Genomic DNA, 19,735 nt, shown 5'->3' on the forward strand with positions numbered 1-19,735 from the left:
GAATCTTGATACAATTTCATAAACATGCAAGAGGCTTCTTCAGAACACTAATTCTAATCAAGTCTGTTTGTCTGTGCTGTTTGAATGACAGCAGTTACATACTGACTTAGGAAGTCCATCTTTTTTTGTGATGGGAGCTATATAACAATTAAAAAAAAAAAACTTTGTCTCAAAAACAGTCAAAGTATTTAGATAAGTATACACAATGATCTGAGCCCAGCAACATACTTAAATAGTTAGCTTTAGGCAGGTGAGATAACCTTTGAAACAAATCAGTGAATTGAGGAGCAAGAGAGTTAGGCTACTGAATCGTATCAGTCAGTGGCATGACTGAACTCATGAAATGGAACTGAGATATCCTTAAGTGCTTGTGAACCTTTTTGCATTGCTGACATATATAATCCTAAACTATACACACAGTTTAGGATTTATACCTAGAAATGCATGGTATGAGGTACAATGTATACAGAAGTCCAGGGGTTAACTGATGCATACTTAGCAGTGGACCTAAATGCTCTAATGAATTTCCTTGAACTGTGCATTACAAGGATTTCACTTGAAGGACATTTTTAGACTACACCTATCTTCTGGGTATTGTATTTTTTTTTCCATATTTGGAAAAAGATCAAGGACATCAAATATATCAGAATGTTTTAAAAAGTTTCCATTTCTGTTACACACACTTTAACTACTTCATTAATATTAACAGGCAATGGTTGTGGACAGACTGCCACGAGACAAACTAGGTAGCTTAAACTGGAATTAGACACCTTTTCAAAATGTACTTTTCAATCATTTTTAAATATTTAGTCGTCTATTAGGACAAATGCAGTTGCCACTTAACAAGAGCAGTATGCAGAAGCAATGCACAGTAAGGCAAAACAGAAGAGGCAAGAGAAATGGCAGATCTGGAACATAAGAAGTGGAATATAATGCTAGAGGAAAAAAAATTAAATCGCACAGCACAGAAAAAGGAACGCTAAGCTGAGTCCACTCGCAAGACAACATAATCCATGTTAGTCACTGAGCAACAATTTCCATGCCCTTATACAGGGAGGTACCAAATGTGAAGAGAGGACCCCAAAACCCAGGCCTTTCCTTTTGATCAATACATTGGATCTTTGGTAGAACTAACAAAGCCTGATTGCTTCTAGATCTGTCTCCTCTGTTCTTCACAACAGTCCTATTCACACCCTTTACTGACCCCTGGAAGTCTTTGCCTTCTCTTCCCTGTATCAACACCACAGTTCCCCACTTGTCCTTACAGAGAGCCAACACAAGGCAGTATGTGCTGTGACAGGACCCTGACAGTCAAATCCAGCCAGACACACAAAAGGCTCACCCCATTGCCCCTATACCAACGTGGGCACCAAGCTGGACGTCTCCCTTCTACGGAGTCAATTCTTTACAGAGTCCTGTTTTTCCCCCAAATTTAGTTTAAGGTGGCAGACAGACCAACTAATTATTTCATGTAGTTCAGGAGGAAGGTGATTCAGAACAGCCTGAGCCTGTAGCTGGCAAGTGAAGTTACTGTTTCAGCTCTCGGTTTGAATCCCTAAAAGCAAAGGACGTGCTGGGTATCATGCACCTGATGCAAGTATCTTCGTTCTTCTAGTAACAGCATATTCGGTTTGCAGGAAACTCAATACAATAGACAGTCTTGAAATCTTTTACTACAGCCAGCCCCTCAGGCAAGAGGAACAGAAAAATCCTGACTGGTAAATCCTGGGAGGACCTACAGGAACGTGCATCAACCCAACCAGTGTTAACAAGCCCAGAACATGAACTTTATGTATCAGGTGATCTTCAACGCTGAACACAAGAGACCACTTTCTGAATTTACTTTCTGTATTACACCTAAGTCGTAAAAAACAATTCTCCCTACAGGCACATGGGCAAGGAAAAAGTCTGCGTGTTCTCCAGCCACATAAATGGCTGTATAGAGCCTAAGCAACTAAAAGGAGGAGAGAAGATTTAAAACAACCAGTGTTTAGGAAGCCATTAATAGAATTATAAATCACAAAAGTAACAAATACAAAACATATTCTTCCTTCTTACTGTCTTACCATAACAGGAAATAAAAGAAGTCCTAGATGCAATACATTGCAATTCAAGAATTCTCAGTACTGAAGAAAAAGCTAATGTGTCCAAAAATTAAAATAAAAAATAAAAAAACGTTCTACTACTAAGTAGAAGTATCCATTAATGTAGGTAAGGTTTTGAAATTAAACATATTACATCCCCAGCATAACCAAGGAAACTGTTAACCAGCTGCTAATAAGACTAGACACTTCCAAGTCAGCAGCTAACATTATCAGGATTTTTCAAAGAACAGGCCACACTCGTCTCTGGATAGTTATTTATAGACAGTAAAGCTTAAAACCTTTAATAAGTTACGAAGAATTAAAATAACACTAATTAAAGCTGAACACTCAGAGGTGCAGTCAGTTTTGCATTGTATGATCATTTTAAGCTTCCTTGATAAATTCAGCAATTCCATCACTTTTAACACATTTCAGTCAAAACAAGTTCATGAAAATTTGATCTTTTCAGGTAAGGGGGATATGGGTGGGAGGGGTGGTTTATGTTTTGTTTTGTTTTGGTTGGTTTGGTTTTTTAAACAGCTGATGCAGTACATACTAGCCCAATATTTTACGGCAATCAGAAATGTTTGCAGCATCACAACAGAGCGCACCACAACTGAGTCAGTGGGCAGTAGCATCTCTTAGTGACTCAGTTAGAAAGGCTCTAACTGAAAAATTTAGGTGTGTAGAAAACACGTCTGTGTGTATAACCTCAGTCTGGTAAACTTATGGAGAGAAAGCACTGGAGAGTTAGGAGAATAAATTGCAGAAAATTTCCTATGAACATTTACTATCAACGTAGAATTTAAAGCTAAGCTTTCAAAAGATAACAGCCAAACCTCCTTGCGCTTACACTAAGAAAACAAGTAAGATGATAAAAGTCCTGAAGACTAATCTCTGTAGTGTTATTCTCAGCCTCTTCTTTTAATAGAGCGACAGGTTTAAGTTAACAGAAGCACTTGCAGATATGTTTAGAGATTTGCATGCTCTTTGCCACGCTTCCAGCTTTGTTTTCATGTGTTAGCTGAGCTCCAAGGTCACGACAGTGCATTCACTACTCAAGAAATACAGAAGACTCTGCTTAGCATACAATTCAACTAAGATGATATGAAGAGCTTATAAATACCCTGTTACCAACCACAGGCACATCCTTAAACATCTAGGGCTTTTTGTTAGCAACGTACAGGAACTGTTAGTACTCCTGCACTACAACAACCGTATAGTTTTAGTTTCCTTTCAGGGAATCAAGAAGAGCTAAAGGTTCAGCATCAATAATCAGCATTTTGAACTGTATAAATACACGTTCCCTCAGTGTAGCAGATAGAAACCAGTCCTTTTCTGTAGTATGGGATATACTAATTGTATTTAACTATCCACTGTTTGCACCGATAAGAGAGAAACAGGCTATCAGCTACACTGGAAACCAGTTGAGTCAGGACACTTAATTGATGACATAAGAAACTGCAGTTGGGTGAAGAGAGTTTAGTAACTGGAAAGAGAATACTAACCAGCAATCTCTGAAAAGGGACGTAAACTAAATAAAAACATTGACTTCTTAAATACAGAAGTTACTCTAACAGATCAATGTAAAATAAAATTGGTGAATAGGCATCTACCATCACACTTGAAAAGTTTTTGAGCTGTCTTTTGACTTTTACTACAAGTTCTCAATTTTACAGCACAAACCAAAGTTTACACATCCCCTGTTCATGTTCTCACATAATTTCATTCATTACTCAACAGAACTGATTACAACATTCATTATACAACAGAGTTTTTCTGTTCTTATTGGGATATGAACAGTATAGTAGAGCAGGTGTTGTGTACCAGGGCACTGAAGAGAAACAGCAAGTTTTGCCAGAGAAGTAGGGAATTTGCAGGGGAAGGCTGGGACATCAGGAATCATAATGTGTTTTCAGCTCTTTAGTATTTGGCTTTTTGTACTATTCCAAGTATCTTCAACAAGAGTAAAATTCTTTTAGGTCCATCACCTAGAGGTTGGTATCAATTTTCATCTATTTTTACAAAACTTCTTGTTTTGCTATGGCTTACATCTAACGGGTCTTGTTTAGCCAGAAAAGCAGTTCAATATATCCTTAACTTGAAAGCCAAAATGATTACATGCACACTTAATAGTAAGTATGTAGAGCTGTAGTTAAATCACTTGCTTTTAAGACGTGCTCAATATAGATCATATCCAGCTGACAAAGACAGCAAAGAACTATCTTAGCAGCTTCTCCTCTGTGCATATTCCAAACTCTTCTATCAAGGCATACCACAGGTACCACTTGGTACCATGTTCCAAAATGAACTTTTATCCTTTTGTTAGTCTTTTTATTTTTATTTTTCATATTATAAAGGTGCACAGAAAAATAGCATGTTCTGCTTAATGGAACTGTCTTGCATAACAGAAGTGGATTTATGCTTCAAAACATCCAGATCTAACTATCTCACAAGAGAGGTGGACTTTACGATATTTTACAGCAACATGTAATTATTTTGCACACACTAATGCATTACTGTTTTGTGCTATCCATTCCTCCCCTGCACCAATAATTAAAAGGTTCAATCTACACAAAGAAAAACATTGCATTACTGATGGTTTAAAAAACAAACACGCTGCAGCCACAAATCTCAAGGTTCCCAGTACATTCCAGCACTGAACAGCAAACTTGTATGGGATTGTAGCAGCACCCAATTTTACAAACACATCTGATACCAAATATTTAACGTCATATTCCTGCCAGATCTATGAAAGAAGCACTTTTCAAGTAATGTGCTATGATACAGCAAATGTTACCAAGGAGAAAAATGCTGGGTTTGATTCTTCTTCTATTTGTATTGCATAAATTCCTAATTCAACAAAACTGTTAAAAATGGACCTTCGGTGAGAAGAGACTCCAGCTCAGTTTCAGAATTGTCACTGGTTATTTCACACCTCTGACCACTGGGTCACTTCTTTTCAGAGAGCTAACCTGCTAAACATAGCCATGTGTAAGGAAGTTACAAAAGTCGTGGTAAACTATCTTTGTGCAAATGCTGAAGCCAATAAGAGGGCTTTCCTGACTCTCTTGCAAGACTGTCTCTGACTGCCTCCACAGCATTCTCTTGAACCTCCAGCAGTGCTTTTTTTAAAAAAAAAAAAAAGTTTGAGACTCATTTTCATTTCCGTTTGTATACCTGTTTCTAACCACACACCCTGCTGAGCAAAAACCACCGAGTGAACATTAAATAAAGTGGCATGGGTGTGTTTCAGTTAGTCAATTTACCTTAACAGAATGCTGCAAAATACTGTATAAGCCTTAGCTTTGTTTCACTGCAGAAAAATATAAGTAGTCCACCGGTTACGTTCTTTTTCTCCTGTAAATACCCTTAATGTGTTGTTTTAATAAATATTCTCTGATGCAAACAAGAAAGCAGGAACTGAAAATACTTTTCCAGTATTTATCTACATGAGTGAGAGCGCAAAGAAATATAGGGCTGAATATTTTAGTGTCCGTAAAGTAACAGAACACCACTAAAGTTAGAGCTATGAAAGTTCCATTGCATACGTTACACTCAGAACACACAAGAGTAAAAACATCCCAACCTAGGCTTATCAACCACTCTACTGCAGGGAGCCACCAGTTGGAGCACGTGATCTGTGATTTAGAAATAGGTGAAGTATCGCTTGTTCCTAGAATAATTAGAAGATCAAAGTACTCAAAAGCTAATAAGCAAGGCTGTAAGAGCAAACTGCCTGTTTTTCACCATCTCCTGGCAGCCACCAAGCCTACAGTAAATGTGCTTACTAGAAAAAGTATGTTCTATAGGCTGTATCACTGTACTGGGACCTTCCCACTCATGAGTGCAATCATAAGGCAACAGGAAAAATGCCAAGAATGTCTTAACTGAACTTAATTTTGGAAGAAAGAAGTTAGTTTTTCCTAGGTCTAAGAGTCCTTTATTTCATAAGCATTTCTTTACCAACAGGTTCCAACTCTATCACCTAGTGTACAATTTGAAATGAATCAGAAGTGAATCACAGAACCCTGACATCACATGAATAGTGATTATACTACTAAGAATGTGAATAACTTCTTGAAAGCTACCTGAAGTCTTCCAGTCATTATCAAAAGCTAGCAACAACAACAACACAACACAAGAAAGCATCAAGCAATTGCCAAGTAGTCCGGCAAAATGCAAAGCTGAAACTCATGGGTTGCTATACTGATGTTGCTGTATAATATTCTTTAAGACTTCTGCAAAGTGTTTTTTTGTTTTGTTCTTTTCCTGGTAACTTTAATAAGATTGTGTGAGGACAGTGTTATAAATGTCTGTAAAGATTATTAAAGCAGCATCTGATAGGAAAACTGGGGCAAGTAACGTTTTTAAGGTTTAGCAGCAGGAGAACTTAATGAAACGTACAGACCAGTGTGAAATATGGAGCTACATGTGGAAGTACCATGCTAGGGTTTAGTGACTGAATTGAAATAGCTGTAAGACAGTGTCACTGCCCCAGATCTTATGAGATAACTTAGAAAGGCTAGAAGGAGCTGAAACTAAACAAAATATTTCCTGAATACTTCATGGATACTTTCTGGAACTTGCCTTCACAGATAGGAACACTATTCCGTACAATCACTCTGTTTCACTTCAGTTAAAAACTTATACAACACATAATAGCCTTACTATGGGCTTATTATTCCCTTTCAGCAAGAGAATTTGCTACCCTGCTAAGGAGGCAGTCATTTAACTCTATTTGTTCAATTGATCAAATTTGGTCAGAATCAGATTCTTAAGAAGCCACCCTCCCAATCATCAGTTATGAGTGTAAAATCGTAGAACAGAATCACAGAATGGGTTGGGTTGGAAGGACCCTTAAGAACCACCCAGTTCCAACCCCCTGCCATGGGCAAGACACCTCCCACCAGACCAGGTTGCCCAAAGCCCCATCCAGCCTGGCCTTGAACACCTCCAGGGATGGGGCATCCACAGCTTCTCTGAGCAACCTGCTCCAGGGCCTCACCACCCTCTGAGTAAAGAATTTCTTTCTAATGCCTAATCTAAATCTACCCTCTTTTAGTTTAAAGCCATTAGCCCTTGTCCTATCACTGCACCCCCTGACAGAGTCCCTCCCCAGCTTTCCTGTAGGCCCCCTTTTAGGCCCTGTAAGGCTGCTATAAGGTCTCCCCGGAGCCTTCTCTTCTTCAGGCTGAACAGCCCCAGCTCTCTCAGCCTCTCTTCATAGTAGAGGTGCTCCAGCCCTCTGATCATCCTTGTGGCCTTCCTCTGGACTTACTACAAAAGTTCCATGTCCTTCTTATGTTGGGAGATGCCATCACCAAGAGCTGAGAAACAGATTCAAATTAAACTAGGGTGTTTACTTTTTGAGTCAGAAATAGTCTTATTCGTTACAGGCAGCTGAAAGCTCAGTTAACGTAGACATCAGGACTAGAGGTTAATGTTCCCATTCCAATGCAGAATTGGTTTTCTCTAAGCCAGTGTGTTTCAGAACCAGTCTAATTTGTTGCTAAATTCAACAGTGATGAAGACACCACAGTCTCTGTAGGTAACTTATTCCAGCACTTGACCATCTGTGTCAGAGTTCTCCCTGTTGCCTTAAGTTTTTGACTAGACAACTTGAGCAGCTTCAGCATATTACGTCTGGCCCCCAGAAGAGAGAAAAAAGACTCTGTTTTCCTTACCAATGTATTTTTTTTCTATTTAAAGATTTCTTCCCTCATCTCTTTTCTCAATTAGGAAACATTAACACTGTCTTTTTAATTTTTCCTTAGAAGCCAGACTTTCTAGATCTCTGTTCAACTCTAACGTTGTTTTCTGAACCTTCAGCAATTTGCCCATTTATGAAGCAAACTTGAATAAAGTAATACAGAAGACATCTTAGCATCAGAGTTAGCATATTATTTTGAATATATATATATATTAAGGTATGGTGCACAGAATAACTGTATATATGTTATAAATAATAAAAATAAGCATACGCACTCTTCTGTGCCTATATATCCCCTTAGAGTTTTTGTCTTTTCTGCACTACTACAATACCATTGCATCCTTTTCAGTTTTAAAGTCTGTCTTCATGTTGATATTCTTTCCTGCAGAACAGCTGTATATCAAGTTCACTGTACTCTGCTTTTACAACTGATTACCCTAAGTGTAAACTTAGTACTTGTTCTTAGTGACTTCTTCTTCATTTCAGATTATTATTTTAGATGGTTAATGTGTTTCAGAAACAATGTGAGCTAATTACTATGACCTTACAAAGATGATGCATCAATTAGGTAAAAGAATGGCATTCAGTAGAGTGGACCAAAGCATTCAGGGAATTGCACTAAAGCTTTTTTTTTTTTTTTTAATTTGGCTTTTTGGCTTAGTCTACATAAATGCTTGTAGTAATATATAAATTTATTTACACAAGCAATTGGACTTATGGGAAGAACCTGCAAAATTAAAATGAGAACAAGTCAGTATTTTTACAGAGAGGAAAGAACCATACTATACTGTGATCAGTTCCACACTAGCAGAACACTAAACGAGCCAAATAAACAGAAATGCTGAAAGAAATGCTACAAATGTGACAGTTCTCCAAATCTACTTCCCATTTCAAACTCCCTATAGAATGGGAAGGAAAAAAAAAAAAAAAACAGAAAAAAAATGTTCTTCCAAATACTCATTAACAATGCAGATATATCCAAGACACAAGTGAGTCTAATATGCATCCAAGAAGGATAATAAGACTGTTCTGTGTGAGGGTAGGGAACATTAGGGGCTAAAAGCCTCCAGGGAAAGCCATTACTCTCTCTCTCAGAAACAGCTTCGGGAAAGCTAAATCTTGCAGAAAGCTCTGGGTGGATAATTCTTTAAAATGAAAACAAGAGGATAAAAGCTCTTGTCAAGGGGAAATGGGATGATTTTGAGAAATTAAAACGTTCTTCAAGAGAAACTAAATGAAATGTGGGTGGAAAGCATTCCATTAGCCTTGGAAATTCATATCAAGTACACAGAACAAGGTAAAAAGTTAACACGCCCCTACACACGCTAATATTCATTGTTCTACAGTATGGTTAAAGTATTGATCTTCGCAAGTGTAGATGAGAACTTTTTAATCAAGTACTCTTTTTCTATAGAGCCTAACAATTGTTATTTGAGAGTTCAAGTTTTTTGAAAACTTGAAATCATCATACTAGAGGAGCCATGTGCAGTTTTTCAGCTACATACAACTTCTGAATAATTCAAGTGTAATGCCTGGCAACACAGCTGTGCTGGTATAAACACGGGTAGCTAAGACAAACCAGACTTCCAGAACAGAAACAGAAAATTCTGAGGACAGTACCACTAGGTGACCACTCACCTCAGCTGCATGCTTCACACTTACTCATCCCACAGCCACAGTGTTTTTACAATGAGCTTCTATCTAACTGCATGATTGATCCTGGTGCCGCCAGTCATCAAACCCATGGAAGCATGAAGTCGGCTTCATTCGAAAGTTCAAATTATAACAGAGCAGCAGACACCAAGCAGCTTACCTCTTGAGGACCTGAAGATGTTACATGTAGCTTAGACCCCAGTTTCTGGCCTTGACTTTCGTTGCTGACTCATACTTCTACCCTAACTATAAAGTTGCCCTGGTATAGTATTTCTGACTTAGTCTCAAATTTCCCTTAAATACCTCAGCTTCCCAGTCTTTGGTCTAACTTCTAGATATATTTCTGGAATTAACATTTACACACTACCAGGCAAGCTTTTGTCCCTTCCTCAGACTGGGACATATCTTATTCACTGTAGATGGGAAAAAGAAAGAAAAAAAAAAAAAGGTTTCCAAAAAGCCTTCAGCTTCACTACAGACTTAAAATACACCCAAGCACCATGCACCACTATCAAATACTTACATACAGAATCTGCTTCCCAATTGCTGATTCTAGCTAGCTGCACTGTCAGATTTTCACTAGAGAAATTTTCTCGTATGTTCAAGTGTAAGCTTTATTGGCCCCACTGCAGCAGTTGCTCTAGCACAAAGTGTCTCATGCCTCCCAAGTACTGTTGTAGCACATTTCTTAATATTAGTAATAAAGGTATCTGATCATTTTCTTATTCAAAGTAAACACTTTGTTGGTTTTTTTACTGTACATTTTTTAAAAGAATAACACTACGTAGTGGAGATCAACATTAGATAGAGCTGATTAAATATAGCTGAGGAACAGAGATGACAACCTCATCTTTATCCAAACCGTAAATTTGGAAGGTGAAATATTTTCAAGGAAATGTAAAGGTTAACATAGAAAAAAGGCTCTTCTTATCTCACACTACAGCCCTGTGTCAGAGGATTCTGTATTTCAAAAGAAAGGAATTATGGCATATTGCTAAACGACCACAATATAGATGGCACTAAGCACTGAATTCTTCTTAACATAACCTCTATGTACATATGAATATTAAAGCTGCACTGTTTGAGGATTCCTGAAGTTATCTCCAATGCAAGTATAATCTTAATAGTTCTTAATGGGTGCTCTCTTACCTTTGCCTTTTCCTGGCTTTTGCACTTTCACATTCTGACCTCTTTAATGCGATGAAAAAAGTGGTATCATGTTTAGAAAATTATCGTAGCTTTTCATCTCCAGTCTATCCTGGGTAACAGAAACATCTACTGAACTGTATAATACTTTACGGGAAGCCACTTCTTTCTCAGATTTATAAAAAAAGCATTGCCAAAATATGTCTTTATACCTGGCAATAAACAGCAGAATACTGAAAGACTCAACATTAAAGCATACACAAACCAAATAAAGCAAAATGCACAGGGAAGCCTAAAGAACAAATGACCGATTTCTTGCTTCTACTTCATACACGTGCTGTAGAGAAGAAAAAATTGAAATTCATGAAACATTCTCAGGAGAATTAATTCTTTTATATTGCTATCTAAGCTTTTGTGTACTGCAAATTAGAAGTTATATTGTTTTTCTGTAGCTATATTTACAGGTATGAAGATATAATTTGCTGTCATAGCCCTGTGGTAATTATCAGTAAATGGGAGGCGGCTCTGTAAAGCAAGATTTCTAAGTTTTATGTATTTTCTTTTATTGTTTATTTCATGACTCAGACAGCTATATTGAAAAGACTGAAGTCAAATTAGCTAATTCGAACTTTGAAATACACACAAAGAAATCTAGTTTCATTTCTTTGGGAAAAAAAATCCACAGACATCAGGCTAAAAAAATAATTTTCTTTTTGGTACTATCACAATTACCTTTAATAGTTCGCTAAATGGCACTTAGCTTTCTACAGAGCAACAGTTACTCTTCTGTTCCCACAATGTCATTAATTGATCGTTAACATAGTTTCTGTTGCCAAGCAATACTAAATTTTCTGTGCTGTATTTGACCAAATCACACCCAAATTACTGAACACATAATGATTGAAACCATTGTAACACAGTATAACACTGTGAACAAACTTTAATCACTTTTTGGGGGGACTAGGGACTTCAACATTCACTCTAGGCTTTGGGAGCAGAAAGGACAAACATGAGACAAACAAATGACTGGCCAGACAAAGCTAACAGAGAAAAAAGTAAATGACAAAAGTTGGCTTCTGTGGGTGTGCATATGCCCTAAAAGCCAGAATTCTGACTAAAAGGCAATTATATCCTATAATTTGGTATATTTGGTAAAAGAATAAAGATAAATTTGGTACTTGAACTGTGATCGTTTTATAAGTTATTGTATATTACAACTAGACTGGAAGAATGTATTTATGTTAAGAGCAGAATTTTTTTTCTTAGAAGACTCAATATATTTTTGCGTGATACTGATGCAAAAGTGAGCTATGGAAATATGAGTTCACAGAACTAGACAACACTGCTAACATTATTATTATTTTTTTTTATTTTCGAAAACGTAAACTATGATCAACTTGTTGATCACCTACAGAGACAACCAGCTCCTTTGACAGATGGTCTCCATTCTGTCACAATAATTATCTGGCATCTTTCATCCAGATCAGTCCTGAAGTGGTTTCCCAGATTTCTAAGGTTGGTTTACAAACACTCTCTTTATCCCACACTGAGTCAACAAGCTGGTTTAACACTGATCAGATACTGCAAAACAATTTGCATCAAGCCTAAGATTATTATGACCATTAGAAACTGCAAATTGCACTAGGTTCACATGAATTCTATTAAGAACATTGCTAATTTATAAAGTTATTATTTAAACTTTTTTGAAAAGTTGGCTGCAGGTCTAAATCTTTTTTAAAATACACATTTTTTCCCTATTGAAGATTGACATAGCAGTATAAACAATTAATTTCACTGCAAACAGTTTTTCATGCCTGAGCTTCTACATAGAACTACAATACATAAAGCATGTATTAATGTACGTGCGTTATGTACACGTATAAATGTACATGTACTCTGGGGAAAGAAAAAACAACAAGAACAACCAGTTGCTTTCCTAAAACCCTTTACTTACATCTCTCAAGAAACCAGGCACAGGGACTCTGCATGGTGACAGACACTTAAAAGAAGTTTCATATTTCTTTTTTCCACTGAGCATGCTCATCTTGCCCAGCAGTAACTGAAGTGCCGGAATTGTAGGTTAAGCATAGCTCTTCCATGTGCTACAGCAAGCATGCTTGCAGTGCTTAAACACAGAGGCAAATATATAAGATCTTACACTCAAAGGCTGAAGACATAAATATCTTCTTAATATTAAAATTGTGACATCTTAGGGATTTCTTAGCTCTTTCATGACCCTCTGATGTTTTCAGGAAGACATAAGCGTTTGTAGAAATTAGAACTGTCAAGTGTGCTCTTAGGAGTGTTTGTTAGGTAGTTTGAAGTAAAATTTCAGGACTTCACTGTAGACAGAGCAGGGAGGTAGCAAAATGACAATATGCTGAAGATACATTTTGTCCCAGTTGCTACAGAGTTTTTAAACATTTGTAAAAATGATTTAAACAAATGTATTGTGTACTCAAAGGAAAGACCCTTTAACTCTATATGGCCTATAAGCTTTAATGCACATTAAAATAGTTCATTGAATCTTCAAAAGATGTATTAAAAAAAATAGCAGCACACTTCAACATTAAGATACATTTACATGGTAAGATAGAAGCTTACATTCAAAGAAAGAAATGGGTACCTCTTACCATGCACCTCTTACCCTACACAGTGAGCATACAAATAGGGAGGAAAAAAACATCTGCTAGAACAGAAACTGACTTACCATCAAACAGTCAAAACATCAAGCACACAGTAGCATGAGAATAGCCATGGGTAAAATGTATGATGAAGTATTGTTATTTCACTTCTATATGTAGCAGATACAGAGTTTAAAAAATTAAGATATAATTATCCAGTGAAGTGAACACTGCTGAAATATTTTTACTAATTTGTAACACTTTCTGGACTAAATATATGTCAACATGCATTTATGCAGTCTTGCAAAGATTATTATAAAGAAGAACTAGCAAAAATAGAGCTCCGCTACTGAGCATACGCTTCCTGTGTTCTACTGAACTGTCAGCATTAAATAGTCGATGTGGCCATGGAACAGCAAGCTACTATGGTGGTTTTGACAACAAAGCTGATAGTACGAGTGTCTTTACAACCAAGCAGTGATGTAGGAGACAAAGCCGTACTGACTTCCAGAGACCAGTCTGACACTCAAAAGTACATTATTTTCCAGTTGTTTTATATACTACATAATAGGAAAACATGGATACAAGGGGTTAACGCCACTGTTTTACCTACAATTTCACTCCAGAACTACAGTCATTAACAAAGACTTCCTCCAGAATAAATTATCTCCCTCCTGAAGTTGTCGTATTCTAAGCCAAGATCTATTAATTACTTTTTTTCCATGAATTCACAGCTTCAGCCATCTTGTTGCCAATTAAAAGAGGAAATTAAAAGTAGGTGTTAGTTAAAAGTAGGTGACCTTTCTGTTCTGAATTAACCTCTCTGATGGAGAGGTTCCACCAAATCTAGGCCTTGCTTATACACGCTACATTTTCTAGTCTTTTCAATCACCTTACCCTACCTCCTGCTCTTACTCTCTATCCACTCCCCTCCCTCCTTTGATTTCTCTTTTCCTCTATTTCTCTATTACGACTTCCTTCCATACAATCATTTTTTTTAATCCTTAAATGTTATTGTTAGCTCCACTTATATCCTACACTTCCCCTTCTTTTCAAAGGCAATTAAATGTAATGTGTTCATTTGCACTCTACAGCTCTTGTCAATCTAGATCATAGCAGTAACAGCATGCTGTAGGTACTTGTAAAACTGAAAGGTTTTCCCAGTCACATAGAAAATGTTTTTAATCTCTGTCCTATCTAATCATATTTTTTTCCTCTTTGCACCGTTGAGAGCTGTTTCAAGCCTCTACAAACCTTCTCATAGACTAAAAACAGGACCACTGTCCCTTTCTGAGAAACTACCTGCCTTCAGTCTCTCATCGCACTCTTTTTTTCCTGAATTCTTGTCCTAGTCCACGTCCTGGCTTTTCTATTGCCTTTACTTTTGGCAATTCTTTTTTGGAACTCATCTTACTCATCCTGACGTAACCTTTTCATGGCTTGAAGAAGCCTCTTTCAGCATCTCCTTCTATCTTTGTTAATAAAAATCATGCTGTTGAATAAAATAAGCACTAGTGTTATACTATTCTCTCAGATGTAGTTATCCACATGACTTCACACTACCTCATATGACCCTCACTGTTTCTCTCTAAAGTACACGCCCATCATTCACGAGTTCAAGCTAAAGATGGCCAGATTTGAAAGGGGAGAGAGAGAACACATTAATCATCCTAAAGTACGTGTTCAAGTTGATTACACTGAATAAGATTTTGGTCTTTTCTAAAAAAGAAAATGAAAGTCCACCTAACTCTCAACTTTTGGAATCAGCAGGTAACCACCACCTTGTTGATTTTGGACTCACCACCTTGTAAATCAAGGTATTCATTTCACATTCTAGTGTCATTTTCTGACCAGCACTGTTGCAGACCCACAGACAATATCACAAACTCCAAGATCCAATCTTTGCTTCTTACCTCCTTAGCATAGGTTTTAGATTATCTCAGCTCTCTTGAGCTTTCTCCTGAAAGTTGCCTTTCTACAAAACATCCTGGAATTGTTTACAACACTGTGGCAAAATCTTCTCACTCATTATTTGAACTTCACACATCCCACTTTCTCATTTTTCCTCTTATCCATGCTGTAAGAGAAATTATGAATACTTGTGTCCTTCACAGTTTTAAGTGTGGGTTAATTCTTCTTGGTTAGGCCGTCTTTGTGCTATTCCTCACATAAATGGCAGAAGGCTGCCAACTTCCCTTTACACACCCTTTTGACAGCAGCCTCTCTTACACATAATCTGTTTTTTTCCAAGCTTTTATAATTGATTTCAGGAATATAAATTTGGCTGTGTACTTTATAGAAAAATTGTATTTATAATTGTATACATAATACTAGCAAGTGCCGTATAGTATTAACATGATGAAGTACATGTTCTGAAGTGTGACACATCAACATCTCTATCTACTACATACTGTTTTTCTTAACCCTAGACAGTAAATAAATCAAGGGCTTTTTTCCAGAAAGCAAACTTAAAATGTAGTAAGAAGATTTGTGCTTAAGTCTTGGAGGATTCTGCATTTTTAATGTTGAAGTAACACTTGCTCAGATTACGATAATCAATTTCCGGAATAATATACAAAATAACATACAGCAGCATATTTGAGACAGAGGATACAACTTTAATCTGATTAGAATAAAGGGTAGTAGCTTTACTTAAGTATTATGCATGGGAATAAACTTGCTTAATCATTCAATATACTTGTAATCATTCAGCCCTTTTTTTACCCACTCTTTTTCTCCCTACTCCTCCTCAGTCTCCCAGATTAAAGTTTTTCCACTGCTTCCTTTGTTGGCATGATGAAATGAACACATTTTCCACAGTATTTTTGTTGATGGCTACAAAAACCTTCTCTAAGCAACTTCATGAAATAGGTTATCTATAGTTTTAAGTTGCATGTTACAGTTTCCTTAAATACTCAGCTTGGAAATTCCAACATATTTTAAGAATATGCATAATGTCATAGAAGACATACAAATACAGACACTACTACATTTTGCCCAACAAAGAGTCTCAGTGTCTACAGTGCACATCGTGGCTGTAGCAGTCCTTAATGAGCTCAAGTATGAAACCTTTTTGAAAGATTCACATGCATTGACAGCTGAACTGGACAGGTATGCTTCTTATCTCTGTCACCTTAGTCCTTATAATACATGGATGCCCAGGAATCTCAGAGCACATGCTGATTTATATACTTTGAATATGAAAAAGTTATTAAAATAAAACTAAGCAAACTAAATCTCCGATTCAGTGTTTTACATATAGTACTTGAAATCAACCACATAAAAACAGATACAAGTTATTATTGGTTGAAAAGTCTCAATATTTTAACTGTACAAAGGTCTTACATGTGCTTTAGATGTCTTGCCTCACTCCCAGTGAACCAAAACTTATAATCGATGTTTGTTTAAAACCTGGAGCTTTGTAGCAGTTCAGTGGATACATTCTTTACAGTAATTAAATGGAGGAGGAAAGGAGCCAAAAAGAAACGATATCGATAATTGCATGTTTTATCAACTTTTCCCAGACACGTATTTCTCTGTACAAGCTGTAAGTATATTTTTAAAAAATGCATTTCCAATGGATGCAAAAGATTAGTCATTGTTTATACAGTATTTATGTGCTGCAGTACTACATCAGCACTGTGTTACTATTTAACTGCACAGATTAATTATTTTAGAGGTGAGTGGGCGTTTGAAAGCATTCAGTGTCTAAGGGCTACTCTGCAAGTAAACTTTGCAAGATGCTTTCAGAGTAGTTCACATTACTGAAAGATATAGTGTTAAACAAATTACTTACAAAGTATTTGGAACCCTTTTGAGTGCCTTCAGTACTAGTATATTTTAATCATATAAAAAGTGAACATGTTTACTAATGAAAAAGATTGGAAAAGTAGACAGGGTTACAGCAATAATCATCCACATACTACAATTCTTATGGCAGAAAGAGAAATGGATAACTGACAGGCTTGAAAAATAATTCAGCTGTGATTTTTATTAGGATTTTTTCTCACTACTGAGAGACAACTTAAAATCTATACAGGTAACATAAAAGGCAATCCAATGTTACTTCACCCAGCTTAAAAATAGCTTTGCTCATTTCAAAATATTTAACATAAACACGTTGTTGACACATTATGAGCATATTACAGTAACATAATGATTACTTGTTAAAGTTTACCAAACTGATATTCAAAGAAACAAACAAAAAAAGAGGAAAAAAACACAAACATATGGAAGTACGGATGACTGGGGTTTGCCCTATTCTCTCAAGAAAAATAAAAATCACATCAATCTCTTGGCATATATTAACATGCATACACAGATCAACAAACCCATAAAATATCCATTTACCTACTGAATGTATAACGATCAGTTAAGCCTTTCTAATTCTCTAGTAAATCAGTGTAATTCACTAGCAAATGACCTAGAAGTAACCAGTACAGAAACATATTCATACCATTCCAAAAACCCCCAGACACTCACCAAAAGACTGAATGCAGGTTTCAAGAAGATCTTCCAAAGTTGCCCCTTTGGCCAGGTGCCCCAGTGGCACCATTGTGACCTGGGTAAGATTTGAAAGGCTGTGACAATGACTGATCTGCTTCAGCTCAAGTGCTGATTCAGGAGCAGTGCTGCATCCTTGGGCAGGTTGCCTAGAAGAAAACACAGTAGCGAAGTAAGTACAAGATGAGTGAGTGGCAAATTTTACGCCGCATGGAAAAGGGGGACAGATTTAAAGGGCAATTAATTCCCTGTAGCTAGGTTGGTGAAAGACATAGCCCTCCCACTTAATAAGTACACAAAAGAGACTACTCAGTAAATGATTTTTTTTTTTTTCCTGCTAAACATGGATTGTAGAGCACACAGTTACAGAGTTTCTTGAATGATCTGTCAGGTTAACTCTCAAGCAAAGCAATAAGACTTCTGGTATGTTTACATTACTGTTTTAGCACAAGATTAAAAAACAGCAACAAAACTTTAAACTGTGTATACAAGCCATGTAACAGGAACATTGATATGCATTAATGTACCACATGATTTTGTGGTTACCAAAAGTAAAGGAGAAAAAAATATAACCATAATCAAATATTACACATTGGAAAAACACAGACTAGCTTTATTAATAGTGATTTTCCAAGTGATATTAAGTCCCCAAAATATCAGTGCAACTTTACAGTGGAGCATTTCACAATCAAAAAATATTGCTGGTGAGTTTGTATCCATTCTATACTATTATTTCTTACTAAATTGTTTTAAGAGTGCATACACGACTGAATTAATGCTTTTATTATGAAAGGCTTATAACTATAAATGAGGCCAAAAATAAAGCAAGTATCTAGTTTTAGGCTTGTATTTTGCTCATATTATCATTTCTCAGAGCTTAGGAATGTGTACATTACAGATAATATTAAAAGATGTTTACTGCTTGTGGACATGTTCTTCTTTCTGTATGAAACGTTGAAGAACAACAAATATCATGAAGAGCGCTGAAACGTTTTCGCCTGCAAATAACAGGAACCACTTCAAAATCTGATTTGAGAGCATGATAGTACGGCTCCCAAAAGGGCAACAGCCACTGCTGTTTCCATAAAACTCAGGGTTATTTCAGAGACAATTCACACTCCACAATCTCCCTAAGGAAGTTACCGCAGCATCTTTAAGTTGCTATCTTAAGCTTTCATACAGCTTTTCTTAGACAGAGCACTATGCAAAACTTTTTATTAATACACTGACAATCCTGAGAGGAAAAGGCATAGAAACGTATCCAGTGTGCATACCACATACAGGCAGAGAGTGCAGTAACGACACCAGCATCCCATACAAGTGGTCCCGGACAAATTTGGAAATACGGATGCCTAGCGAAGACAGACTGGACCCTACCTCATGTCAGCGACTTTCAAGCCTTCTCTTAAGTTTCTGACTCATTTCCACGCTGGAAAAGCCACGAAACTTCACGTGATGTCACTCCTCGCCCACCGCCAGCTGAACGCAGCCCTGACCCCGCAGGGGCAGCGACCATCGCTCAGCTCTCCTGCACTCAATCTGGCGCTGGCTATGCAAAGAATTCTCTGTTCCCTTCCCCCTTTCTCTAAATTCCCCTCGTCGCTTTGTGATCTGACTTCCTGTTCTCGCATAAAGCGGAGCGAGGGCCCGATCAGCTTTCAGGGTTCTCTTTTCAGGCGCTCGGCCACCACCCCTCCGAGCTTCGTGCCGGGCCCCCGCAGCGCAGGGCAGAGGATGCTCGGGACGCGGCGGCGGCGAAGCCCGAGTTTTAGCGGAGGATATTTTCGGTCTGGCCGTCCGAGCCGGCACCGAACAGCGCACAAAAGCAAAGTTCACGGCCCCAAAGAGGGTCGGGGCAGCACCGCGGCCCGCTCAGCGGACCCCGGCGGCAGAGGCACCCCAAACCGGCCGGACGGTAGCGCAGCCCCCGGGGGCCGCGGAGGGGACCCCTCAGGGACCTCCGCAACACCCACCGGCTCCCCGGGGGTGGCGGCGCCCCCCGGCAGAGCCCC

The 19,735-nt window shown here is 37.6% G+C and overlaps 1 protein-coding gene across 2 annotated transcripts in view; it reads right to left on the reverse strand.

The window, feature by feature from the left end:
* The window catches only part of RASGRP1 (RAS guanyl releasing protein 1), a 45,233-nt gene that overhangs the window by 24,846 nt on the left and 652 nt on the right, over positions 1-19,735 (reverse strand). Inside the window, exons 1-2 of one of the 2 annotated variants that reach the window (XM_013174256.3) lie at positions 19,101-19,734; positions 17,703-17,872 (exon numbers count right to left, since the gene is read on the reverse strand). In XM_013174256.3, the coding sequence (XP_013029710.3) occupies positions 17,703-17,872; positions 19,101-19,105 (175 nt within the window). In that variant the 5' untranslated portion in view covers positions 19,106-19,734. Of the gene's footprint in view, positions 1-17,702; positions 17,873-19,100; position 19,735 lie in introns of those variants that run through there. The other variant, XM_048058758.2, reaches the window with a different exon arrangement.

Source organism: Anser cygnoides, chromosome 5, assembly GCF_040182565.1.
Source record: "Anser cygnoides isolate HZ-2024a breed goose chromosome 5, Taihu_goose_T2T_genome, whole genome shotgun sequence".
Lineage (NCBI taxonomy): Eukaryota > Metazoa > Chordata > Aves > Anseriformes > Anatidae > Anser > Anser cygnoides.